The 25,760-nt window shown below is 43.3% G+C and overlaps 1 protein-coding gene across 13 annotated transcripts in view; it reads right to left on the reverse strand.

Annotated features, from left to right (window-relative positions):
• The window catches only part of PTPRT (protein tyrosine phosphatase, receptor type T), a 436,407-nt gene that overhangs the window by 121,882 nt on the left and 288,765 nt on the right, over positions 1-25,760 (reverse strand). For all 13 annotated transcript variants that reach the window (XM_027883323.1, XM_027883322.1, XM_027883316.1 and 10 more), the window contains exon 9: positions 25,127-25,236. In XM_027883323.1, the coding sequence (XP_027739124.1) occupies positions 25,127-25,236 (110 nt within the window). The remainder of the gene's footprint in view (positions 1-25,126; positions 25,237-25,760) is intronic.

Raw genomic sequence — 25,760 nt, forward strand, 5'->3', positions numbered from 1 at the left:
ACATAGTGACCAACGAGTTTCCAAAACACATCTTTTTGAATCTCTCACAGTGTATATTGTTCACAAGATCCCTAACAACAAAAGCAGCTTCAGATTTCAATGTAGAGAACAGCAAGGAAGAGAAGACTCAGAAAACTGAGAGGGGATCACCTGAACACATGCAAGTATCTCAGAGGTGGGTGCCAAGAGGATGATGCCAGACTCTTTGCAGTGGTGCCCAAGGACAAGACAAGGAGAAATGGCCATAAACTAAAACACAAGAAGCTGCAACTCAGTATGAGGAAGAACTTCTTTCCATGGAGGGTGGCAGAGCACTGGAACAGCTGCCAAGGCAGGTTGTGGAGCCTTCCCCTCTGGAGACATTCCAAACCCACCAGGATGCATTCGTGTGTAACCTGATGCAGGTGACCCTGCCTTGGAAGGGGGGTTGGACTGGATGATCTCCAGAGGTCATTCTGGATTTTGTAAATAGCTATTCCCAACCACATCTTTCCCTTCCTACCTTCTAGCTGGACATGACAACAAGAGGATTCACAAGATGCTTATTCCTTACCAGTGAGTGTGGTCTGGCTTCTCCCCAGGCACTGCTCCCCAGCCTGAGGAGGAAGGTTTAATTGCCCCCTCCTCTTCAGGGACATCTCTTAGCACCAGCTGTTCAGCTGGATAAGGACAATTAACACTTCTGAATTCAAACCTGATGAGCCAAAACCTTCCCCAGCCTGACCCTTACTGAAGAATGAAAATCAGCTCTTCTTCCCCACAGCCTCTTGCTTGGGGTCACTCTCAGAATGACACTTCCACAGTAAAGCACAACTGCATGGACAGCTACTGATGTTTTAAGAAGCTGATGCAATACAGGGAGTGAATTACAAAGTCACTGTCAGCTGAACCCAATGGCAAAAATCAGGTCCAGATCCATGAGACAGAGCCCAGGCTTTTGTGACACTGCTTTTCCTGCAGAAATCTTTACTTTCTGCCATTAATTCCACATTTAATCTTGGCAAACCACAGTCCCAGCAGACAATCAAAGATCTTCCCATTTGCCTTCCAAAGGTGAAACATGATAATTGTTTCATATCATTTTAAGCAGCTACAGAGATTCCCCTCCTGCAACAGAGATGCCACTCCAGGTTCCCAGCCACATGGAGACTGGCACTGTCCCCACTCCTGTTTACAGCATGACTGTGTGGTAACACTTGCCACTTACAGCTCCTAGTAGCAAACAGAGTGCAAATCATAAACAACCAGGGGCTGGGATGTGGGCTACACATTTGATTTCAAGTTCAAAGCCAAGAGTGTCGGAGGTGGAGGACTCAGATCTGTGTATTTGCATCAAAGAACACAAATATTTTGTCTAGCTCACCTCCATCTTCACATTCCAGCACAAGTCTCACTTGGGTGAGAAAGATAAGATGTGAAGAACATAAGGAATCCCATCTTTTTCACATATATTATCAGAGCTTCTTGTTTTCATGAAGAGAACAGGAGAGGCACGAACCCTCTTGGCTGTTGTTCAATGTGATTTTGAAGGAGGGCAATATCAGCGACTGCATTCAAAGAATCCCAGAATGGTTTGAGTTGAAAGGGACTTTTAAGCTCATCCACTCCCACCCCCTGCCATGGGCAGGGACACCTTCCACTAGCCCAGGTTACTCCAAGACACATCCAACCTGGCCTTGGACACTTCCAGGGATGGGGCAGCCACAGCTTCTCTGGGCAACCTGTGCCAGGGCCTCCCCACCCTCACAGGGAAGCATTTCTTCCTAATATCCAATCTAAACCTGCCCTCTGGCAGTTTCAAGCCATTTCCCCTTGTCCTCTCACTCCAGGCCCTTGTCCAAAGTCCCTCTCCAGCTCTCTTGGAGCCACTTTGGGCAGTGGAAAGTGCTCTAAGTTCTCCATGGAGCCTTCTCTTCTCCAGGCTGGCTCCTGATTGCTTGAGGTGACCTCTGCCAATATGGTCAAATCAACCTGATACCTGCAGGCATTAAAAGAAAACAAACCTCTGTGTGCAGGCTCTGGAGAGCAGGAGTGCAGTTCTTAGCAAACATCCCACCTGCCCTGCCTGTAGGATATGATGGGAACGAAGGCACATGGGAAGCAAAGCCCTGAACCACACAGGGATGCTGAGAAACACCCTGGCTTCACCAGTTAGAAACAATAACCAGTGGATAAAGCAAACCAAAGCATGCACTTTTTTCAGCAACTTACTGAAATGGGTTATCATGTAGAGGGCAGAGGGGGAAAAGGTGTCAAATCAGGAAATTCATGGCACACGTTCCCAGCTTCCACAAAATACCTTTTTTTACAATGACAGGACAAGGGGGAATGGTTTTAAGCTGAAGGAGGGTAGATTTAGATATCAGAAAAAATTCTTGACTGTGAGGGCAGGGAGGCCCTGGCACAGAGAAGCTGTGGCTGCCCCATCCCTGGAAGTGTCCAAGGCCGGGTTGGACGGGGCTTGGAGCAACCTGGGCTGGTGGAAGATGTTCCTGCCCATGGCAGGGGGTGGAATGAGAGGATCTTTACAGTCCCTTCCAACCCAAACCATTCTGGGGTTCTCTCAAAATGATCAACCCTGCCACAGACTGAAGGTGACCAACACAGAAGCAAGAGCAGCACAGACTGGTCAGATCAGAACTTAACCCCCAAACCAGGCCACGTGGAAGGTCTTACAAAGGTCTTAATATTCTTAAGACACAAACCCCATAAGAAGCCTGGCTGCACACCTGAATACACACCAGCAAGGGACTGACAGCAAGAGGAACACTTTGTACAGGAACACCAGCTGGAAGCACCTAAGCCAATATTCTGAGCCCAGCAAACCTCTCACACACATTTACTTCCTTTTCTGCCAAGGGAATCTTTAAGTGCATTTCTACTTTCTCATCTCAAAAGCAGAAGATAATTGAACCAAGCTCTGAGCTTCTTTCTTATCCCAAGATCAACCTGTGAACGCTCACACAAAAAATTTAAAATTCCTCTCTTCAGTGAAGGAATTTCAGAGGACTGAGGATGAGAACTCACTTGTACATCCTCCTGACACAATGTTTGGCCTATCTTTCCTCTTTCACACAAACATCCCTAAATCAAACTTTACTTTTCTGGTTTGATTTTTTTGGTCCTTTCTTTTTGGCCTGGATCTTCCAATTTTCAGACTTAGAACAGAACTGAAAACATCTCAAACCCCAAATACTCATGAATAACACGTGAGAGTGATCATGCTTTGCTAATCATCAAATAATCTGATTGTCTGTATCAAGCACAACCATTTTTTGGCTTTGTGTATTAAAACAATGACTCTGAGAGCAGTTTTTACAGCTGTCTCTCAAGTTAAACCATCAAGTTGTCCCACCTTTGGATTTTTTCTCACCAGAAAGATAAAAAAAAATGCTGTATGGTATAAAAGAAGGATGCAAATAGGCTGTGCAATTTTCAAACCCACTTTCCTATTTTTTAAAATTATTACCTTCGGCCTGTCTTCCAGCATAATTCCCAAAAATACAGGTTGTCCAGTTGCAAAGATTTTGAAAACAGCTGCAAGTCTAACTCAGCCTTAAAAAAAAAAAAAAAAGGGGGAAGCCAACCCAGCCCCCCACTAATGCACTCCTGCCGTAAATAAGAGGGCAAGAAATTCCTCCTGAAGCCACTGTACAAAACCTTGTTTTAATGCTCTAAGTAATAGCAAATAAATCCTCCTGAACTGCTTCAGCCAGCAAAAAAGCCAAGTTGCTCCTGCAAGATTCTCGCAGAAAAAGGGTCAGCTTTGAGCCAGATAACAGAGTGAAGAAAATAAATGTTTATATGCAAAATATTCGCTTGGAATTTAGTGATTAAGATGCTGTCTTGAGTATTAGTATTTATAGCAAGATGGAACATATTTTCCTGAGTAGCTCTGCAAAGGTAGACAAGGTTGAGGTTCTCATGAATATTGCTCAGCTGGGATTTGCAGAGTTTGCTGTTCCTGCTGGAACGGTGGGATAAAGGGGAAGGATCCAGGCCCTTCCATGGGAGTGAATCTGAGGATGTGGAGAAGGGGAGGACAGGCACAGCTAGAGCACCCCAAACCCCATCTCTGAGCAGCACAGAAGGGGGAACAGCCACTGCCCCAGTCCCAAAAACCTCTCTGAATCTTCCTCTTCTACATCTCAACTAGATACATTTGACATCACCTAAAACTTGTAGGATTTATTCCGTGTTTTCATAGGAAAAAGCCATTTGATTCCCCTAAACCCATGAACTTCTAATCCTCACACAACATACTCCTTCCCACCCTGGCTGGGAAGTTCCTGCTCCCTCCCTCACTCAGGGGCATGTGGCATGTGTTTTTCCCTCTAACCAAAATATCTCATCAGAAAGAAGGAAACTTGTGCCTGATATAACAGAGCCTTTAAAAGATTTCCCAGTGCTCACACCCAGAGGCCTTTCCTTTGTGCACTGACTGGTTACACCTTCTGCTAAATAAAGGCACTGCTGATGGTTTCCTCTTGAATAAATCCTGGACCTGATTTTCCAGTGTCCTGGGGAGAATCCAAAGTCAGAAGACATCTGAAAATCTTCCATCACCTTGGAGAAACAACATCATTCGTTCCTCAGGACATAACCTCTTTACACTAAATACCTGGGATAGAGTTTTTCAGACACATTAGGTGCTACATGAATAAAATCCCATTACTGGTGTAGAGGAGGTCATCTCCAATCAGGTTTGCCACAGTAAGTTTTCTGGTTTATTCACCTGAACTATATTTTCACAGAAGCCAGAGGCTGTAAAATCCACAGTGCATAAAGCAAGTTAAAAATTCCAACCAAAGAATGTTCCTTTTTTTCTCTTTTTTTTTTTTTTTAAAGTGAGTTCCCACACAAAGGTGTCTCTGAGCTATCCATTAGCTCAAAGTGAGCTACACCTCACTGAACAACTAAACACTCTTTGTAGAGGGAGAAAACACACAGGAACCTGAGTGCAGAAAACGTGGTCAAAAGTCAGAAGCTCAAGCAGCATTCCAGTGTTGCAGGATCAGTGGAGGCACCTCACTCAGCCTGGGCACAGGACACTGGAAAGGGGTGGCCAGACAGGTTGTTCAGAGGACAAAGCCTAAAAAGCCAGTGCCCACAAGCCTCTTGCCCACTGAAAAAAAAAGACTGGAGGGGGAAAAATACATCATGACCCAGCACCTTGTGTGGTGTTCTGTTTGTGTGGTGTTCTGCTTTCTCTGGGCAGAAATTGCTTCTATTCTTTGTGTCTCTGCATCCCACCAGACTGGGAACAGAGAAACCATCCCACAGTGTCCAAATACTTCTCCTCCCATCCCATCCATCACATCCTGCCCGTCCTGAGTGCTGTTACCTCACTCACCCACTCCGAGTTACTGACCCAGGGTGTAGCCTGGGAGTACTGGGAGCTGGTGGAGTCTCTGCACAAAGTGGTGCCTCTGGTGAGAAACTTGAGCAGAACAAATGCAAAAGCAGCTTGATTGCACAAGCACTGATATCCATCTGTCTTTAAATATAACTACTGGTCAAACAAGTGGGATACACCTCCAAATGGGCAGCTCAGGGACCCACATCAGCAAAGGTCTCACACAGCACGCAGAGCAGAGGCTGATTTTGTTGTGTTCACACAAGGACAAACTAAACCCAGCCTCAGACCTTTCTCCCCATGCTACATTGATTTCTGGGTTTGATTCAATTTGAGAAAATACAGGCATTCACTCAAACACTGACTAGCACAAAAATAACTGTATTATGTGCACTCTGGTCCATTTTACATTGCAAGGTGGGTTTTTTTTCAGCTGTATTATCCTGTTTTCTGAAGGTACAGTGTGGAGACCTTATGAATGAAAAGTGAACTGTTAAGATCTTTAGATACCACTTGACTACAATTCTGGCTTTATGGTCCCGTAATCAACTTCCAATTCACATGAAAACATATCAACTGTACCTTAAGAAATGTTTTGGAAAACTCTTGGCATTATACACTTGTACTTCATTGCATTTCCACGCTCTTGTGTCTCGCACAAGTATCTTCGTAAAAAAGATACTTGTCTGTTCCCTTTTTTAATAGTCTATTGGATTTTCCTGTTACTTCATCTGTAGGAATATAGCCAACCATAAACTGTATTCATTGGATAATCCATTACATTGGTTCAAATTCCTTTTCTTTGCTGCCCCCACCACCAGCAATATTCCAAGGAGGCTTCACTCCACTGCTCTCCAAATTCCTTGTGATGCTCCAAAGATACTCTGAATTGCTTTAAATGGCATTAAAAGGCATTAGAATTAAGAGTCCCGAAAGACAAAGTTTAAAATGGTCCAATTTATTATTCCAAACTCCCCTTTTAGGATAATCTTGCTCTGCTTCTCCTTCCCTTTCACTAATGAGCAGTAAAATCAAGCACTGAGCTGTCAGACTGGTCTGACTGGCTCCACCTCTGCTCTATAAATAAGGAGCTGGATAGCTATAAAAACCATACCTTAACTCTTTTGAGTTGCTGCCATACCCCATTTGAGCCCTCCACCTCGATGAGGATCTTTCCTGGTGTCCACGAGCACCACACGGAACACGCACCAAGTCTGCCCTTTTTGGCTTTGTGCCTCCATTCCTTCCCTCTTGAAGTGTTTTGAGGGGGCACAAGCAGAAGGAAACAGGTTTTCCCCTCGGTGCCACTGTCACACAGGGCCAGGGAAAGCCACGGTGCCCAACAGCACATCCCTGCCAGCTCTGGACGAGGGGCTGGAGGGGGTGGCAGAGGCAGAGCAGCAGCGCCTTGATGAGCAACCAGAGCAAGCCCAGAGCTTCTAACGCGTCATGGTGAGGAGGTGAACGAGGTTAATTGCTGCAGATGTAGGTTTGGGCTTTGCATGCTGGGAATCACAGAATAAAACGAAGCCTGAAAGGCTCGGGCACTGTCCAAAATGTACTTCATTAGGTTTCAATTACAGAGCACAATTAGAGGGCCACAAAACAAGAAACCCTGGATGTCTTCTCTGATGAGGAAGAAAATATTTCCTCCCTCTTTATGGCACTTCTTTTAGCACTCTCTGCCACGCTGTCCCATCTCTCCAATCACTGTAACCCTGATCCTGCCTCCCACCCTGCAGTGACTGCAGCAGGGCAGTGGGAGCAAAAGGCAGAAGAGCTGCCTCAGGCTCTGAATCCAGACTTTTGCAACCCCAGGCAAGTATGTAAAGGATATTTAGTCCCAGTGATTCATGCAGCAAATCATTCTAATGCCACATTCCCCTTCATCCATCCAGAGTACACTTTCCAAACCTTAACATCATTTATTTATTTCCCCCCCTCTGGACGTCTGACACTTTGGAGGCAATTTTAAAGGTGACTAAGAAAAACAAGCCAGCCAGGATAGTTAAATTTGCTGTGCAGTGGTTTGCACCTGCATGAAAAACATTTCAGGGGAAGGAAGTAGTCCAGGGGCTTCCACAAATCAAAATGGATAGAGGATGTACCCATTCCTGCAGGATCCACAATACAGACTTCAAAAGTCTAAAAGCCAGCATTAAGAAAGGAATGTCTATTTGTGGTCAAGCTTGAGCTGTAGTTTCAACAAAAAAAGCCCTTGATCAGTCCAAGCCTGTATTTTCTGATTGTCTCAAGTGATTCATGATTTCAACCTCAAAGCCTAGAGTGGTTCAGCCTCTGAGAACATGAAAATAATTGCTTGTTATTGGACATATCAAAGCTGTGAATAAGGTATTTGTGCCAGGCTTTTCTAGGCTGACTTCAAGATTTTACAGACCCCTGATTTGAGTTCTCCAAATCTGGTAAATCAGTTGAAGATGGCAACAGGTTTCAAACAAGAAGCGTAGAAATATTCTATTTACCCAGATCTAAAAGGTAAATAAAATACCTACAGGTGGCTGCTGCCTAAACTTAGCTCCCCTCAAAAAATATCAGGGCATTTTATAGAAGGAAAAAAGACCTTTTATTGACATTTTGAGCTTGTTACAAAGTATAATTTAAATAGACTTAGCAGCTGCTCCTGGACTTACTGTAGTATTGGAGCTTTTCACCAACAAGTATTCAGACTCTGAATAGCAATAACAAGAACATGAATTTGAATGAGACTCAACTTAGGCTCCTACATCTAAAGCACAAGCAGGGGAGCATCAAAATGTGGCAAATTAGAGTGCAGACACCTGGCCCTGAAAAGTCACGCAGAAAACTTAGTTTATACTGCTTTGCCTTGTTTCTTATCAAAGTAATTTGGAGGCTTGAGCATGAAACAGATTTATGAATTCACTGGGGAGCCAGAGAGAGTCATCATACAGTAATGGAAAGGCAGATTTTTTTTATTGATTCAAATTAAGGGTAATTTATTGAAAAAAAAGCGCCACAATTTGCATGAAAGATGTTGCTGAAAGATGCAGCAGCCTAAGTGTGTTTTGATCTGTTTTGCTCATAAACACACACAGAGAGCCTGGTGGGTGCAGAGGAGGCAGCTCTCAGTGCTGCTCTCCAGTCACTCCTTCAGCAAAATAAAACCAGTTGCTCACAAACCTTTGCTCTGACACAACTCAGTCTTCTGGCACTTCAAGAGAAGCCTCTTCCCTCTTTCAGTCTATCACAGTCCTGGTCATTCTTACCCACTCTGTCCCTCCCAAGCAACGAAACCTAATTGTCCTCTGGTTCCTGGGACCTCCAGTCAGTGGATTTTGTCCTTACAGGAAACATATGGTGCCTTTGTTGCTCACTTCTCAGCGCTGGGAAACAGAGAGCAAACCTGAACTATTCCATGGAGGACAGGTTACCACAGAGAAAGTCTGAGTGTAGGTCTCAGTCCTAAAAACACTGGTGTCTTCTACATCACAACCATTTGCCAAAGGAAGCTGCTCAAGTCTTCCAGGTTTGGTGTTTCTCAAACCTAGATTGAATCTTCAGTGATAAACCCAGACAAATTGTGCTGTTACAGAACTTACAGCAGTCTGAGAGCATCCCCGGGGCACCCACGTGCACACACCAACATTCCCTAAACATCTCCATCAGGGCCAGATTCCCTACAGCTGGACTCTGTGATCTTGTGTGTCCCTTCCAATGAGGATATTTTCTGATTCTTTCCTCATGTTCCTCAGCTGTGGCAAGGAATGAGAATCCCACACGATCCCAAGGCCCCCAGCTCCCCTGGAGTGCTGGATTCCTTTCCCCAGCTCCTGACACGAGAAGCCCATTTCTTATGGAGCTCACCACTACAAAGCATTCATGAGAAAATCTGTGAATACCCAAGAGTAAAACACCCAGAGAAAGGTGATGTGCCCTCCCCACGCCACCTGGCTGCTGATACTGTGTCAGACCACGGGACTTGTTATCAGCGATGGAATAAATGAATAAACAGGCTTGCTGTGCCTCATGTGAGGCACATACACACATTATTGATCTCTGGGAGCTAAATTTTCACAGGGGACTTAAGCCAGTTTCCATCTGCCTGTACATGCTTGGAATGCTTGGGGATTTGATGGAAGCAACTGCTCTCCCCCAGCCACAGAGTGGCTCGTTTAACACGCTCCCACATTTGCATTTTGCCATTTGCATACACACAGTTTAATACCAGAGCAGCACGTAAACAGGACTGTTAGTTTTATGAAAATCTGACTTTGGGGGGAATTGCTTTGTGGAAAACAATAGTAAAAAAGCGGGATCCAAAGTAAATCTTACAGTGAAGGGAAAAAAACCTCCCGCTTACTACAAGGCTAGGAAAACTGCATGAAATGCTGAGGAGCCTCTTACAAAGGCAAATTATCCCACGGCGTAGATGGCAAAGGGATCATTTACATTCCCAGTTCGTAAAAAGCAGTGATTAATACAGCGAGAGAAAATGCAAAATTTAATGAGTAACTGAAGTGTTCAAACAAACTGCCAGTTTAATAAAGCAGAATGACAGGGCCAAAGTGTTGGGAATAAAATCCCAAGGTTCTGTTAACAGAGAGAAAATTCATGGATTGAGTGAGAAGAAGAAAAGGTGATTTAACATCAAAGGGAATATTTACTCTTCCTATAAACAAGAATTAGAATGAACATTTATATTGTCTTTTCTTCCCCCCTCCAAATGTCTCCAAAACCCTTATTTATTTTAGTTTACATGCTTAGCTAATTAAAACCCTAAAATAATATAAATCTTTATGGGCCATTTCTGGAGAAAACCAGCATAACTTAAACCAGGCCCAGGCACTTTGAATACTGCATCAAGGTTCTGTTAGTTTTCATGGTGCAGTAAATTTTTTTTTTTAAATTGCCTCCTGCCGGTCTAATTACGATCTTATTTTTAAGCAATTTTTAAAAATTACATGTGAATTCCAGACTTCCACTCCTAATGGCTTGAATTTGATAGTAAGTTGCATTGAAGTTGGGGAAGAAAACATGGAAAATTCTCAGGTGATGGAGAGGGGAAAACCTCGCTGATATCAGGGTGCTCGTGGGAGCTGCTCTGTGTGCAGAACACCCAACCTCTGCACGAACAGCCTCACAAAACCACTCCTTTCTCTGAGTGCCAGGCTGCATCCAACTCATCCCCTGTCTCCCTAATGTTGGCCCTGCAAGGCCAGATGTGACCTGTTAAGTGTTTTTTACCCCTTTTCTCTGAATTGAGTCACACAAACCCAACGTAAGCAGCACGTGACGAAGGGCCAGGGAAGCACAGGATGCTGCAGAAGAGCACCGGCTGTGCAAGGCTGACAACAACTTTTCACTGACAAGTTTTTACTGCTCACAACATTCAGCTGAAATGTCCATGAACAAGGCAGGCCAACTCCCTCCAGAAGTATTAGTCTACACAGGTATTTCTCACAACTCCATCTGCCTTCCCAGATGACGTCCACCTACTACGTACAGTCCATGAACTATCATCACTAGGATACCCAGAGAGAGCTACTATTAATAACCTGCACTCTGCAATATTCAGCTGACTGTTAGAATGAGAATGGAGAGCCAGATCTAACCACAGCGTCACAGAGGTCAAGATGACCTGTGAAATCATTACCCATCGTGGGAACAGCTTGACCCCGAAATGCCGACGCGAACGGACGCAAGACAAGCCAGAATTACTCTGTACAAGCTCTTCTGGGAAGGACCACTTTGCATTCATTCAGCACGTCAGCAGAACCTCAGGATACCTCCTATAATTAGGATTTCCTATAATTAGGGTACAGCTAAGCATTTTCATTCCAGATAATGTTTATCATGTTAGGGGTACGGTACAATGAGCGCTCTGAGTGGGAAGGGGAGTAATGGAAGTACAAGAGCACAAGCCACACTCTGGCACAGAGTCATTATTTCAGAGTCCTTGATGTCTGCATGACCTGCTGCTCACAGAACTCATCTGCAGACAGAGGACTCTTCCCACTCTCACAGCAACAAGGACATGCTTAGTTTCAGACACTGGGAGGTTCGTGGGCTTTTTGTTCACCCCCTTTTCACTCTCTAGCACAGTTACTTTTAGTTTTACTATCACATTGACAAAAATCAATGAACTGAGAACAGGGCTGCCAGAAACACTTATGTTAGAGACACTTGGGTACAACACAAGGTCCCACACGTAGATTCCCCCTCTGCAGTGTTTGCAACACCCAGAAGAGGCTAAAGAAACGGAAACATTTCCAGGGAGTGGTACTGGCCCGGGAGCACAGCTACAAACCAAAAAAAAAAAAGGGAAGAAAAGCCAGTTTTAGTTTAAAGCCAAGGAAAACTAATTATCAACCTGTAAGTCTGCTGTTATAAGTTTATCCTCATAATATTTAGAACTTGGGTGCAGGTGTACTCAGAAATTCAACAGCCCAGGCGGCTCTTGCAGTGTTTGTGTCCTGGATGAAAGTGGTGACCCCAGAAATCTCTCTAGAAGTCAGACTCAAGTCAAACTTAGATTTTCACATAGATATCTACAAAGAGATTCGGGTTCTTGAGCTACAAAACTGTATTTAGCCACCAGCTGAGCTTCCAAAATTTGAAAAGACGGCAGGAACCCATCAGCTCTTCCATGGTCATCTCTTGTCCCTGCCTCAAACGAGTGACATTGGCCCCTGAATGCAGCAGGTTCTTGGCAGTAATAATAAACTTAATTTATTAGCAGAGGGCTGCATTTACACCTAGCAAAATTCCCAATCCACTGAAGCATATTTCTCTCCAGGGACTTGTGTGTGAAAAGGAAAAGCTGTTGAGCAGAAGGCAACATATCTTCCTCTACATTTAAATCCAGGGACATGTCTGCTTGCAATGGCAAGTAGAAAAAACAAGTGCCACCTCAGAGAAGAGCTCTGTCCCCTCATCTGTTACCTTCCTCAACAAACAATGGCTCTCTGAGGGGCAGACAAGGCTGAATGGGTTGTACCAGACTGTTTCTGGCTGCTGGCAATATTTATAATCACTAATTTATATGCAGAAATATTTATAAACAGTACATTTAGAGATTGTCATATTGCTAAAGGCTATCCTAACCATGTCACAGAGTACTCTGCCCAAATCCTGCATCCCTTTAGGTGAGAAGAGGATGTAGGGGAAAGTGGTTGTCCCAGAAATTAATACTTGCCCTTTTTCAGTATGAAACATTATCAGCAGGAGCTCCCACATTTCCTGAAGGTAACTACATTAAAAATAAAATGCATCTCTATCTTCTCAGATACCACCTTTCTCTTCCAACAGTTAATATAGACAACAACCAGGTCTAATGGGATCAATATTGTCCACCAGGACACTTCATGGGTCAGAGTTTCTGTTCTGGTGTTCTCGTCTACAGTGAACACAGCACGTGAATTCAGACTTGTAGGAACAGATCCCCTGACCACAAGGCAATTGCACCACTCTTATCCAGGACTCATCCTGCCAACAGCACAGTAACACAGAGAGACCAGCAAACACAGAACACAATCTCTTAACCACCTACACACAGGCTGTTTGGGAGGAGTGTAAAGATCACTGCTGTCCTGGCCTGTCCAGTAAATATTACTACTGGTGCAAAAAGGCAACTTTCTCAAAAAAACAGGTGCTGTCATCCTTAAAGGACATGCCCTGCACAGCAACACCTGGAGAGTATTTTATTTCTATGTCTCTCTGATCTGAGGCAACACCGAAACCCCTTCCTGGAACAGCAAACAAATACAGATGCACGTTCAGCCTCGGCAGGTTTCGAATCGTCTACCAAAACAGAGGAGCCACTGTCGAGTTTATCTTATTCTTAATTGATTAATCACAGGCAAGACTTCCACAAGCAGTGTGTGCCCCCAGCACATCATTAAGGATTATGTTCACAGATACTCTGTTTAGAGAGCACTGTGTTAAATCCCAGCAAATAATTTGGTCACAGAGATGTTGTGTGGAGCCCGTTAGGAGTAAAGCTGCTAAAACAATTATGTAATGACATGAAAAAGCAGTGGGTAAACTGCACATCTTGATTCTTCCTGGGCATGAGAGCTTCACTAGGGCTTCCTCTTTATCAGATTTGTTGGGGAAAAAAACCGACCCGTTGCTACTGTGCTTCCCTATTAGAAATGTCAAACACACTGAGATCATTTTCTTCTCGTGCCACCAAGGAGCTCAGAGCAACAAAGGAAAACACCAAGATCTCCACGCAGCAGCCAAGACTGCAGCTCATCAGTGCCAGTTCCTCCCTTGACAACTCCTAGCAAGCCACTGTAGCTGCAGGGAATTTCTCATGGTCCAGAAAGGCCCACAAAGTCCAAGGCTTTTATTTAAAGCTGTCACTAAAGCAGCTGGAAATAGATGTCCCTCTGCTGCAGCAGCTGAGATTACACAAGTTAAACTGGTAGCAGGTAACAAGGGATTTCCTCCAAACTCTTTCATAAGCAGCTTTCTTGGTACTTATTACCATGACAGAGGAGGAAAGGAGAGTCTAAGGAACTCAGCTGACAGCACAGCAGACCTTTGCCTCAGGCAAAAAAGAATAAATTCTCACCCCCTCCCTTGCCAAGTCAATGCAATTTATAGCCCAGGGCTGTCTCATTACTCCTGCCCAAGCCAAGGTTGTTCCAACTTCAGTGTCACTTGAGCAGCAGACTTGTCTCCTGCTGGCACTGCTCTGAAAACTGGAGCCACGGGTTTATTGAGCTGGAAACCTGGTCTCTACTGCAGAGAGGAGTTTGGAAAGAAGAGAGAACGTTTCTGGAATGAGGGGCATTACAAGGCAGATTTTATAAAATATAATGAGAGAGAAAGATTATTGAGGGGAAGGACTGAGTTACATCTACCAAGCAGCACTGTTTGCTCAGCTGCAGCACGGATGGATTCACACAGTTCACCTTAATAAGCATGATGGGTTGGTGAGGATGTAGCTTTTGTCTGGATAACCTGAATAATTTCTAATTTGTCTGTGGCCTAAATAAGAAAATGGCAAGTTAATAATGCTGTATATGCATTTTATTTCTCTCCTAAATTTAATGCAAGTTCATCACTGTCACAGAGACAAATAAACAGCACAGAAAAACCTTATGGCTCGGTGGAGCTGATGTTGGATTTGTTTTGAATGAAGTTTCACTTATGTTGAAAGACCAAAATATTCCTGAAATCAGGGAGCTTTAAACAGGAATTAAATTCTGTGAAGACATGACCAGGCCTTTTTGCAGGTGTCTGAAGAGAAATATCTCTCACTGCCTCAAGACTGTATCTTCACCAGCATCTCCTTTTTTTCCAGCTCCAGAAGAGAGAAGCTGACTCCAACATTGAAGGGGGCACCACATGAACAAGACAGTTGCTCGCTCCTCCTTTCTCTCAGATTTTCACAATTCCTACAGCTCTTTGATCACCACTGCTGGTTCTGTCATTCATCCAAGCTCCCCTGCAGCCAACAGCCTGGGCATCTTCCTCCTAGAGCACCCCTGTTTTTCCACTGGATGATTAGGAAAACAAAACTGATGCTGCCACGCTCTCAAATTCTGATTTCAAGGTGATTTGTGCTCCCTTCCTGCCTGGTTTGCAGGAGTGGGAGGGGAAGCCAGAAGCTCTCCTCGTTTGTGTGCTTGGAGCCAAATAAGGGATTCACTTGCCCAGCAGAATCTGCTCCCAGGTGCACGGAACGTCGGGGGGGACAATCCATTTCATGGTCCCATAAAGCTGATTGAAACATGATTACACAGCAAGCCATGGGCTCCTTTTTTCTGAGATTCACCAACTGCCTGTGCCTCTCAGGAACAATTACTACTGCAGGTGACTCGGATTGCAGCTGGGATGGACCTTGGTTTCAATCTTATCAGGGAGTTTCAGACATCTGGGGTACAAGACTGGAGTTAATTGCACCAAGTGTTACACAAAAGGAGTAATTTGAAAGAAGTTATCTCCTAATGACAGGGAAGAGCTGGTGAACAGGTTAGTGAACGATCCTCCTCCAGTGTTGGAAAACTAAAGAACTGAAGAATGTGTTTTATGACCAGATGAATGGGGACATTTTCCATCTTAAAACTCGGTTTAAGCCAGGCAATTATTGCACTTACATCCCTCCCCAGCCCACTAAATTTCATCCAGGAAACGGGCAGTGGCAGAGGACTTTCATTTTTCCATTCCTGTACCAGTTTCTTTGGGGAAGAAGGTTAAGGTAGAGTTAATCAGCATTTTTGCAAGTTACATTTAAGGCTGGCAACACGTGAAAAGACTAAAAGCCCTGAAGAATAAAGTCCTTTAATTTAGTCACAGCACAAGCCCAGCATGGCTGGTAACAGCATAAAAAGCCAGAGCGCAGCTATTCATTAGGAATGAATATGGAAGTTAACCCAGGGAGACCCCGGCAATAAAAGAGGCCCATTTGCTCCCTACTCTATTTCCTGAGAGCCACGTAAAGAGGGCTGCAATTAAACCTGAATACAAACACAGACAACACATATCCGAGGGAGGACATAACGGTCCTGAGCTCAGTCTTGACCAGGCCCAGCAGGGCTGAGAAGTCTCATCTACTCTCCTCCTTGCTCAGGCTCTTTTTTCCTGTGCATAGTTCCTTGGGATGTTACTGCTTTTTTGTTTTCTATAAATAAATCCAAGTTTAATGTCTATGAGAAAAGGAGGAAGAATGGAGTAGGTAACAAAGCAATTGGGAGAGGCTCAGTAATGTATTCAGGCCATTAAGGATTTCATTAGGTTTACTAAAAGGTCATTAATGATAAAATATCTTCTTTTATTTTACCTACTTTCTAAACATTATAGTCTATTCTGCCATTCAAGCTTGCACCCCACTGACATTAATTAGCATGCTATATATTAAGGAGAGCTTTTAATGAGCTGTTATTTCATATGATTTTATTGGAGAGGCTCATTGTTCAGTTTAATAGCAGAAAATGACAACTATAGGAATTGCTTTGATAGGACTGCAGCATTGAGGGGGTTATTCAATCTCCATACTTGTTCCTCAGCTATTTCTTGGTGCTAGAAGCACTGCCTGATGCACCTCATTGCTGATCTGCCACACTACACTGGGTGTAGGGAAAGTGTGGGCAGGGAACAACCCCCCAAAACAACACAATGGAGCAGGAACTCCATCCCACATAAACTGCTGTGTTTGCCACCATAAAATAGGAGAAGCAATTTACAGTGCACATTTACAGCACACATATCGGTCTTAGCTGTTACTGCAGCTGAGAACTGTTAAGAACACGTATTTTTGGTCACTTAAGACATCCATTTGTGTCTTATTTAAATCAGCTCTCTGAGCGATCACTCAGAGTGGTTTGGGTTGGAACAGACCTTAAAGATCATCTTGTTTCAACCCCCTGTCATGGGAAGGGACACTTTCCACTAGACCAGGTTGCTCAAAGCCCTGTCCAAGCTCACCCTGAGTCGCTCTTCAAAATTTCAGACAAAAGTGGGTGAATTAAAAACGAAAGTAAGTTTATCAGCTGCCAGGAGCCTTCTGAAAGCCTTCCCACCCTCACTGCCAGTGACACCACCCATAGAGCAGAGATCAGGAAAACCAGGAACGAACAGGGAGGGCAAAAGGAGAAGGAAAAGAGAGGCAAGGGACTTCAAGTGACAGAAATTGGTAAATTAGGAAACTAAACCCAAACCCATCCTGTCCACTGGATGGCAGGATCACAAAGACTGGCTCTAAGACACACACAAAAAAAGGGCAGCAACGAGGTTAATATCCCAAAAGGCACCACACATGTTATACATACACATCTGTATGTATACCCTTTCATAACGTTATTTATTTATTTACCCTTCTTTTATAAGGGTATTTATTTATTTATTCATTTTATTTACGTACACCCTTTTTATAGCCCTTTTACAGGTAATGCAAAGATCACCTTGACTGGCTTTTCCCCTCCTCAGTTGCACCCATTAAAATGACAGAGCCACCACCATAACCTATATATTTGCTCATTTATATATATAAAATAATTCAATCTTATATATTTGTTAAATTAAATGATGCTGAAGACAAAACAGACTGAGTGTAAAAAAAATCTAGGAAAGAAGTGCAAACGTATTCTGCAATTTGCTTTCGACTTAGCAAGCTACTACATTTTGGTAAGCAAAATACTGCAAGATCTGAATATAGAGCTGTTAAAAAGCTTTGTTATTGTAACTGCACAGGTACAACAGCACATGAAAAGATTAAATTGAGGAAATGGGATTAAGAATGAGCAATACAGAGAAACAGCATGTCTGGGAGAAGAAAGAAAGACAAAAACTGTCCTTTTTTTTCTGGGAAAGAAAAGAAAACATCAGAAAGCAGAAAGACAAGATGCTGACACATCTACAAAAGCAAGTTTTAAATTTGAACTTCATTATAAGAAAGAATAAGTTTTTTTTTTCCAGTTCTTATAATTTAGTTGAGCATAGAAAGAACACATGCACACTAAAATAATTCAGTTCCTTACTAAAAAAAAAAAAAAGTGTTGTTGTAGCCAAAATCATCTCATTTGCAAGGGATTTATATCACTGCAAGTCTATTGGCTTCAAAAGAACAATAAAAAGGTAATCAAAGAAATTGTTGTGCTCAAGGGACTGTATTATGCTTTTATTTCTGAAGAGCTTGATCGAGCAATTTTTTTTTAAACAGTGGATTCATTCTATTTATAACACAAGTATCTACTTACCTGGAGGTTGTTCATACATTTTAAAAACCCTGACATCTGAGTTTCTCAAAAAACCCTCTCATTTTCTCCCCAAGATGCTACTGGAAACCATAGGATTTAAAAGAGCATCATTACCAACTGCTCCCAAGTTAAGTATATCTTGCAAGTAACAGCCAGTGAGCAACACACAATTAAGAATCCTGTATATTTTAAGAAGTTTGTTCCAAAGCTCTTTGAGGTGTTTATTCAGAAAAGCATCCCTAATTAGGAGACCATTTAAACATTTCCTAATTTTAAGGCTTTGTTAGAGTAAGGAGGATCCTGCACCTGCAACATCCTCAGAAGAGGCACCTTAAATGTTGCCCTGTGTGTGCCAGGGGGGTCACTCAAGCACATACTTGAATTCTAGTGCTGGTAGGGATTTATAAACCATATTACTTTATAAAACAGGGTGGGAAAAGAGCTCTCCATGGGATGCTGCTGGTTAGGGAAAAAAAAAACACCAACAAACCCATATTTCCTGTGGCCTTGTGATCCTCAAATTCCATGGGAAAGCTGTCTCACCTTGTCCCAGAAACAAAGCAGGATCTGTGGCTGACACGACATCCCAACCTGCTCAGCAATGCTCAGATTTATTGTCCTTCTCAATTGCCAAGAAATGATAATAAATCAGTACAATCAGCACGTTCATCTCCCACATTCTGGCCTGAATCCTGATTAAGTGGAGCCCAGAACATTGGCAGCATTAACCAACCTGCTCACCAAGTGCTCAGTAAATACTCCAGTCAGCAAGCATATAACAAACAATTTCTCCTTGGCCAGCCCAGCTCTCTTCCACGGCAGTTCTGTGCTAAGAGCCATTAAGTGCAGGACTAATTTACCTGGGGGGATGTGCACAGCTTCCCTCACATGTCATTGGAAGGGTGACACAGCCCACTACAGAGCTGACAGAGTTTCAAACCTAAACAGATTATACATGGCCCTACACTTTCATTGCTAGTTTGGATTATTGAAGAACTCTAATTCAATATAGTCCAGATCAGTAAAACCCTTACTCCTCACATAATTGACTTTCATGGACTGTGGATAAACAATACAGAGCAGTACCAGGCACTGTATAAATCCAGTGTCAGAGGAAAACAGCGCTAATGCTGCAGGTGAATAATTTCCAGCGGCATCAAACTGCACTGGCAAATGCCCCTACAGATGAGTGATGAAGCTATGACCCATCTTTAATTGACCGTTTCCTGGGGTTTGAGCACTAAACAGCACCTCCTTCATGTCCTCCCGATGCTCAGCCACCAGCAGCAGCCAGCTGCGTGGGGCAGGGCCGTCCCTCGGTGCACAACACACCGAGCTGACTGTGAGAAAGCTCCATCCCAGGAGGATCCTGCATCCACAGAATGCAACTGAGAAGCTGTAACATGATTGATTTTCATGGGAACATTCAAAGCCACTTCTCACTGAAGGCAATTTCCGAGAATTGTCATCTCTCCACTCTTTCGACTGCGGGGCTTTATATAAATTGGTCGCGAGATTTTGTGGTTGCTGCTTTGCTTCTTGTGGGAGCCATTTTTCACTCTCTGGAACCTAAAAAAAACCCCCTAAGAGCGCTTTTAAATAAACAAACAAATGACTAAGCCAAGTTGAGCTCCCAACCCTTTCAGCTTTTTTTTTTTAGGAAACCTTTTTTTTTTTGCAAAACCTTTTAGCAGGAAAGATTTTATCCTAGAAATGTCAGGTTTCCTGAATAGCTTAGAAAAGGGCTATGAATAGAAATGCACACATATCCATGCAGCAGGTAGCTATCACAGCAGATAATCCTGCTTTGTGTTATAATAAGTATGCAGTTTCAGGGGTCAAAGGTGGAAGAAATTGGTTTCCACCCTCTTGTAAATGCAGGCAGTGCATCCCACAAATATTGACCTCATGCAGGACCCTGTAAAGAGGCAGTTTGCATGTAACAACCTCTCCTGCAGGGAAAAAGTGAGTGAGGAGATGGAGAAGAAATGGCATATTGGCAACTGGAGAGATGAAGAAGGGCAGACTGCAATTTTACATGGTAACTAAGAGGATCTGTAGCCTCTGAAGTGCAATTTAAACTCAAATCCACTGGGATTAGAGGTACTAGGCTCCAAGCATCCCATTAAAGAGCTGAAATTGTGTATGAAAGTCCCTTGTATTATTATTCCTAGCATCTAAATAGAGATTTACAGCATTTCAGGAACTGTGACTGAGAGAACCAGCTCATTACAAGCTGCAAATGCATCCTTATTTTTCCCTACACCCGTGTGCAACCCACTTGGGATTGAACAATCTTAAAGATGAGGGCATGAGTGATTACAAGACTGCACCTTACAGTGTTTAAAAAGGCAGCTCGTTGTTTATTTTGCCTTAAACAGGCCTCACTGAAAGGATTCAGCAGTCTGAGAGTCATTTTTCCAGCCAAGGAGCTGAATATTAGGGATTAAATGCTGTTATGATTTCAACACCTGTTAACAGTGCCTTCCACTAGTGATGTGACAAATATTTCAGACAGGAGTGTTAGGTGGGGTTTCTTTTTCTTTTTCCTGTTTAATGGTAAAATTTTCTAGAAATGGACAATTCCAAAAAATAGATTACAGGAAAAAGAAATTGTATTTGCAGAGGCAAAAGCCAACATCACTTACTGAGTGCACCTGTAAGCTTTCAGCTGCCCAAAGGAACAGCAAAATGCAGATATAAATAAGTTTTGATTACTTACATTCTCAAGGTGCAAGTTAGCACAAAATATCTGGGCCCACAGAAATATCTGAAGCACTTCAATTTGCATTATGGAACAAACATTTGAGACGTGTAATCTAAAAGCAGAATTTAAGTGCCAAAGGTGGTCCATGACCTCAGATTGCTTGCCCTTGCAGCCCAATGACAGCATCAGTATTTCTGCTGCTTGATAATGGTTTGACTTTGCAAACAATTAGGGGGAAAAAAATTTAAAAAAAAAATAAAAAATCTTCTCTGCGTGTCCTTGTACACAAAAGGCTTTGAAGCTGAACTCCCACACAGTGTGAGCACAACGAGCAGCACTTGATTATCAGGGATTTTAAAGCACAGCAGCTCTTTAGAACTGGTAAAAAAAAAAATGAAATAAAAAAAGTCAGCAAGTTGTGATGCTTTCAGTCTGCCAGGAGATGGTTGTGGGACAGAATTACTACAATATTATTAGATTGTGCCACTCACAGCTCGCTCCCTGAGACAGCTGTAACAGTGCCTCTTTCATGATCATCACATGCACAACCATCTCTGGGGAGCATTTTACCCAACCCAAGGTACCAGCAAAGCCCATCTCTGCTGTCCAGCTGTGTTTCTGGGCACAGACTGATCCACCTGTCTCATCTAAGTACCTACACACCTTAAAGCTACCTGGGGACTTCAGTACAGCTCAAAAGCTTTACCTCTGTTGCACAGATCATCTCCAGCAGCAGCCTGTGCATCTCCCCCTGGTTTTCCTCACAGGACAGCCCAACTGACACCTCCTAACTCACCACACACTTGTGTCATTAACACCTTTTCTGGGTTCCCCAAGACCCCAGAGCAATCTGCACATCACTTTCTATGCAGCTCATATATCCTAACCTTCCCAACACAGTGATTAACTGACTTGTAATTCATGGAGTTTTTCAAGTTGCCTTGAACAAGAGGTTTCTGCTCCCTGGAAACAGACTGCAATTATATATTGATTTGGGGATCTAGAAGAAGGTTCCTTTGTTTAAAACTCCAGCTGTGACTGTACCCAGTGAGACAAACAATTCTCCAGCTGAACTCAGGGAGGGGTTAAACCAGTTTGAAGTGCGATGCTATTTCTCTATGAAAAGGCATTTTGAAGGATAAGTATCAATCAGAAGAGACTTGCAGAAGTCAAAAAAGGTTCATTAAGGTCCTTCCATTTGGTTTAGGCTCTTTAGAAGTATTCACTTTGTACAAAATTAGTGCTTCTGGATGGTAAACAACCTGCTGAGGGTTGCAGTGCTGAACCCCAGCCCAGCTGGCACAGGAGCAGCGGGAATGCAAACTGCAGTGGCAATTTGGGTGATGTGGACATCTCTCTGGCAGGGAGCTGCAGGAATGATTAGGGACCTGAGAGCAAACCTGGCGCCAAAGAAAAGCCAGTGGGATTTAAGTACAGACAGTGTGACTATATGGAAGCATTTTAGAAGCTTACAACAACATTTTTTTAACAGAACTAGAGAGAAAATACAATATCCAGATACAACAAATCAGATCTTGTTGGGGAGGAAGGAACTGTTATTTAGGAGAGAAGGAGGTGGGGTTTTATTTATTTCTATTAGGAGTTTTTGTGCCCAGGGTAGTTTGAGAGACCATCACTTGCATGAGACCTACACGTGACTCTAGGCAGCTACTCCCAGGTTAACTCAAATTCATAAAGTGACATTAATTAATAAGTACTTTGCAGGGAGTTTTTCTCTAATAAATGTTGATCGGCTTTTGGGTTTGTTTCTTTCTAATAACAGTGACACAATCTCAGAGCTTCCAGAGGGCTGCAAATTCTTCAGCACATCCCTGAGTCTCCCAGAACATATCAGCAGTGCTGGCTCCAGGATCTGTGCTCCCTGGGAGAAGGAGCTCTTGTCAAAGCTTTCTGCTTCTCCCTGGATCAGAACTGGGCCATGGGAAAGAACTGAAAGCCCACCAGAGATTAACCACCAGCCTTTCTTTTCATCTTGAACCAGCAGGGCAGCTGAACTCTGGTAGAGCAGCCTAAGCCACAGTGATGCTGAGAATGGCTGAGCCCTGTCCAGCAAAAATGAGCTTTATCAGACAAGGAGTTTGTGATGCCAAGTCATGACATCTCTGCAAGTGTAGTGCACCATTAACAGTGTGCAGGTTCCATCTGCACGGATCCCCATGTTCCAAAGGGAGCCAACTCCCCTGGGAATGCCCTGCCCATCTCTACAGGTTATGTGTAACTGCTCTCCTCTATTTTCATCTCCAGCTGATGAACCTGGCTCAGGGTGCTAGGGAGAATGGGAAGGTTCTCTGAATTTTCACATGCAAGAAGGGAGAGGAAAGGAAAAAAAAACCCATTCATGACAACCTTCAGGCACTCTGCTTCTCCTGGTGTTTCCAACACTTGGATTTTTATCCTTTTGGAGATGAGGGGTAAAAGGAAGAAGAGTTTGAATTCACCTTGACTTCTCTTTGTCTCCAGCTGCCAAATATGCAGAGAGTCATTATCAGAAAAGAAAGATTTGTTTGTGCCTCTGCTGAGACTTGAGCAATGATATGACTTGAGGGGCACAGGCACTGTCATGATGCATCACAACCCTGGAGGCATTAAAGTGTCTCTGTGCAGCTGCTCAGCCAGAAAAGCTACTCAGATTGCTCAAGTCTTTTCAATGAGCTGAGCCCAAGGCAATATTTTAGTAAGAAACTGCTTCTTTAAAAATTAAAAGGAGTTATTTTTACATCATTTGCATCATTTGACTCGGGTTATTTTCAATGTGTTCTATTATAGGTCACCTGTGTTGCCAGGAAAAAACTCGCAACTAGTTCTATTCGGTTTAATTCCCTTAAAATCCTGACAGCTTCATTGCCTAATTGCTTGCACAGACAACTTCAAAAACCATGAAATTACAAGGGTTAGTTCTATTTTAGTACTGACAGGTGACATGCAACCTGCACACATTTCCAGGAATGTCTCAACAGTGACCACCAGAAAATGACTCTGTGCTTCGTCACGGAGTCCAGCCTGGCTGAAATGACCCAAAATTAGCAAGACGAGCTTGGATTCATCTATTTAGTGTTGCCATATCAAACCCAGTTACCCTTTGTGAGCCAGCTGGAGACATGACCTGAAAGTGCAGTTCCACTGAAGCCCATGAAAAGTTGCTTTCTCTTGTTCATTCTGTAGTATAAGAGCTCACTGATGTTAAACCTGCTTGATTTTTTTCCATTTTTCCACCCCTGTGATAGAGGCAGTGTTAGCAAGGACATCTAGGAGGGACATGTTAGAAGACATGTTGTTCTGAACTGAGAAGCTGCACAGGAAAAGGGAAGGAGCAGAACCTCCCTAGCGAGGGCAGAGTTGCTTCGTGCAGCTGTGCTTTTTGCAAAATAAGTCTGTACACAAACCCAGCTTAAAAGAGAAAGCAGAACAAAAAAAAAAAAAAGGGCGTTTTTGGCCCCCTGTGTCAGAAAATGCTGCGTGAGCCCACAGTGAGGGGTTTTTACATCACTGGAAAAGCAAAATTTTGTTTCACTTCTTCTGATCTTACAATGGTAAATGCTGAGCCCATAAAGTGACACACGCTCAGCCAGCACTGGTGCAACACTTTCTGCTGCTCAATCAAAGTGCCTTTGCCTTCTCTTGCAGGACTGTCTCTCATTTCACATGACTCTCCAAAGCAGTCCCTCCTTTTCTCTGTGTTTGGTTTTACCCCACATTAGGGGTTGTATCACCAGAACCACAGGACAGCAGTAACACTTCCTTACCTTAACAAGCAACATCCCCTCTGATTCACTCTAGAATCACAGATAATTTGTTTTTTTTTTTCTCATCCAGCCCAGGATGGTCAGTGATCATCCTATAACCTGCTGTGCACTTTGTTTGGCATCAGGGAAATGGTTGGGCTGGACAAATGAATCACTGAAAGGTTGGATAATAACACTGTGAGATAAGACCTAATGGTTATATTCTGCTGAGATTGCCAGGAAGTGTTATGACTACTGAAAAGGCAAAGAGGGATTAGTTACAGTGCTTAGATACAAAACCTAACAGTGTTTTACCTTAAGAAAAGAAGAAAAGGAAAGAAAACACACCTTGGAGCTACTGCAGAAGGAAAAAGGGCAGGAACTGAACACCTGAGGCATGGGGAAGGTGTGGCTCTCATTCTGCCACAAATATTGGAAAGAAATCTTTTCTCTCTCTCTCTTTAACTGGAAAACTTTTTCAGTGAAAGCAGCAGACTATCTTGAAGATTCTTATCTATTTTAATCAGGCCTCTTTTAGCACCTGCTGAAATCTCTGAGAGCTCAGGATTGGCTTAAACACATATGAAAAGGGCCCCGTGGCACACATTCCTTGACAACAATCTGTTCTCCTCACCTCATAGAGTGTAATGATGCCATTTGTCTCATTTGGAGGCTTCCACTGCACATAGATCTTCTCTTCAAAAGGTCCTCCCTGGATGGATTCCAAGGGAACAGGTCCAGGAACTACAGGGGGGGAAAAGAAGCCCAACAAACTGTCTTAAAAACTACCCCCAGCTCCAGCTGCATACACATGAGAAGACACCAAAAGGCCACCAGACAGGAAGCTCAGAGTTAAAAATAAACAAATAAAATTAAAAATTAAAATCCATCAAGGCACTGCCCTTACAAAGGTACTATCAAAGCCTTACTTCTCCACTTTTGGTTCAAACAAGGATACTCCAATGAAACTGCTAAGTGATAAATAAAATTAGAATCCACGAAAGTATGGAGCTAATTTCAGCATGTTTTTATTTCAGTATGGCAGAGCAGCAGCAGGGGAATTTAATTTGTCCTTCTTTGCCCATAGCTCTCTCCACCTAAACAGCCAGACTGCACCTCGGCACAGAGATGCTACTGGGCTGCACACCTTTATCAACATGAGAGACTGATTTGCTTATCAAAGTAACAATGTAAGATTTATATTTCATTAAGACCACAAGGCCAGCTAAGAAATCCACCCACTCAAGCAAAATTTTAATGCTGTGGAA

The sequence above is a fragment of the Empidonax traillii genome, unplaced genomic scaffold, assembly GCF_003031625.1.
Source record: "Empidonax traillii isolate 1590-97213 ecotype Southwest subspecies unplaced genomic scaffold, ASM303162v1 scaffold124:size1682992, whole genome shotgun sequence".
In the NCBI taxonomy this organism is placed as follows: Eukaryota; Metazoa; Chordata; class Aves; order Passeriformes; family Tyrannidae; genus Empidonax; species Empidonax traillii.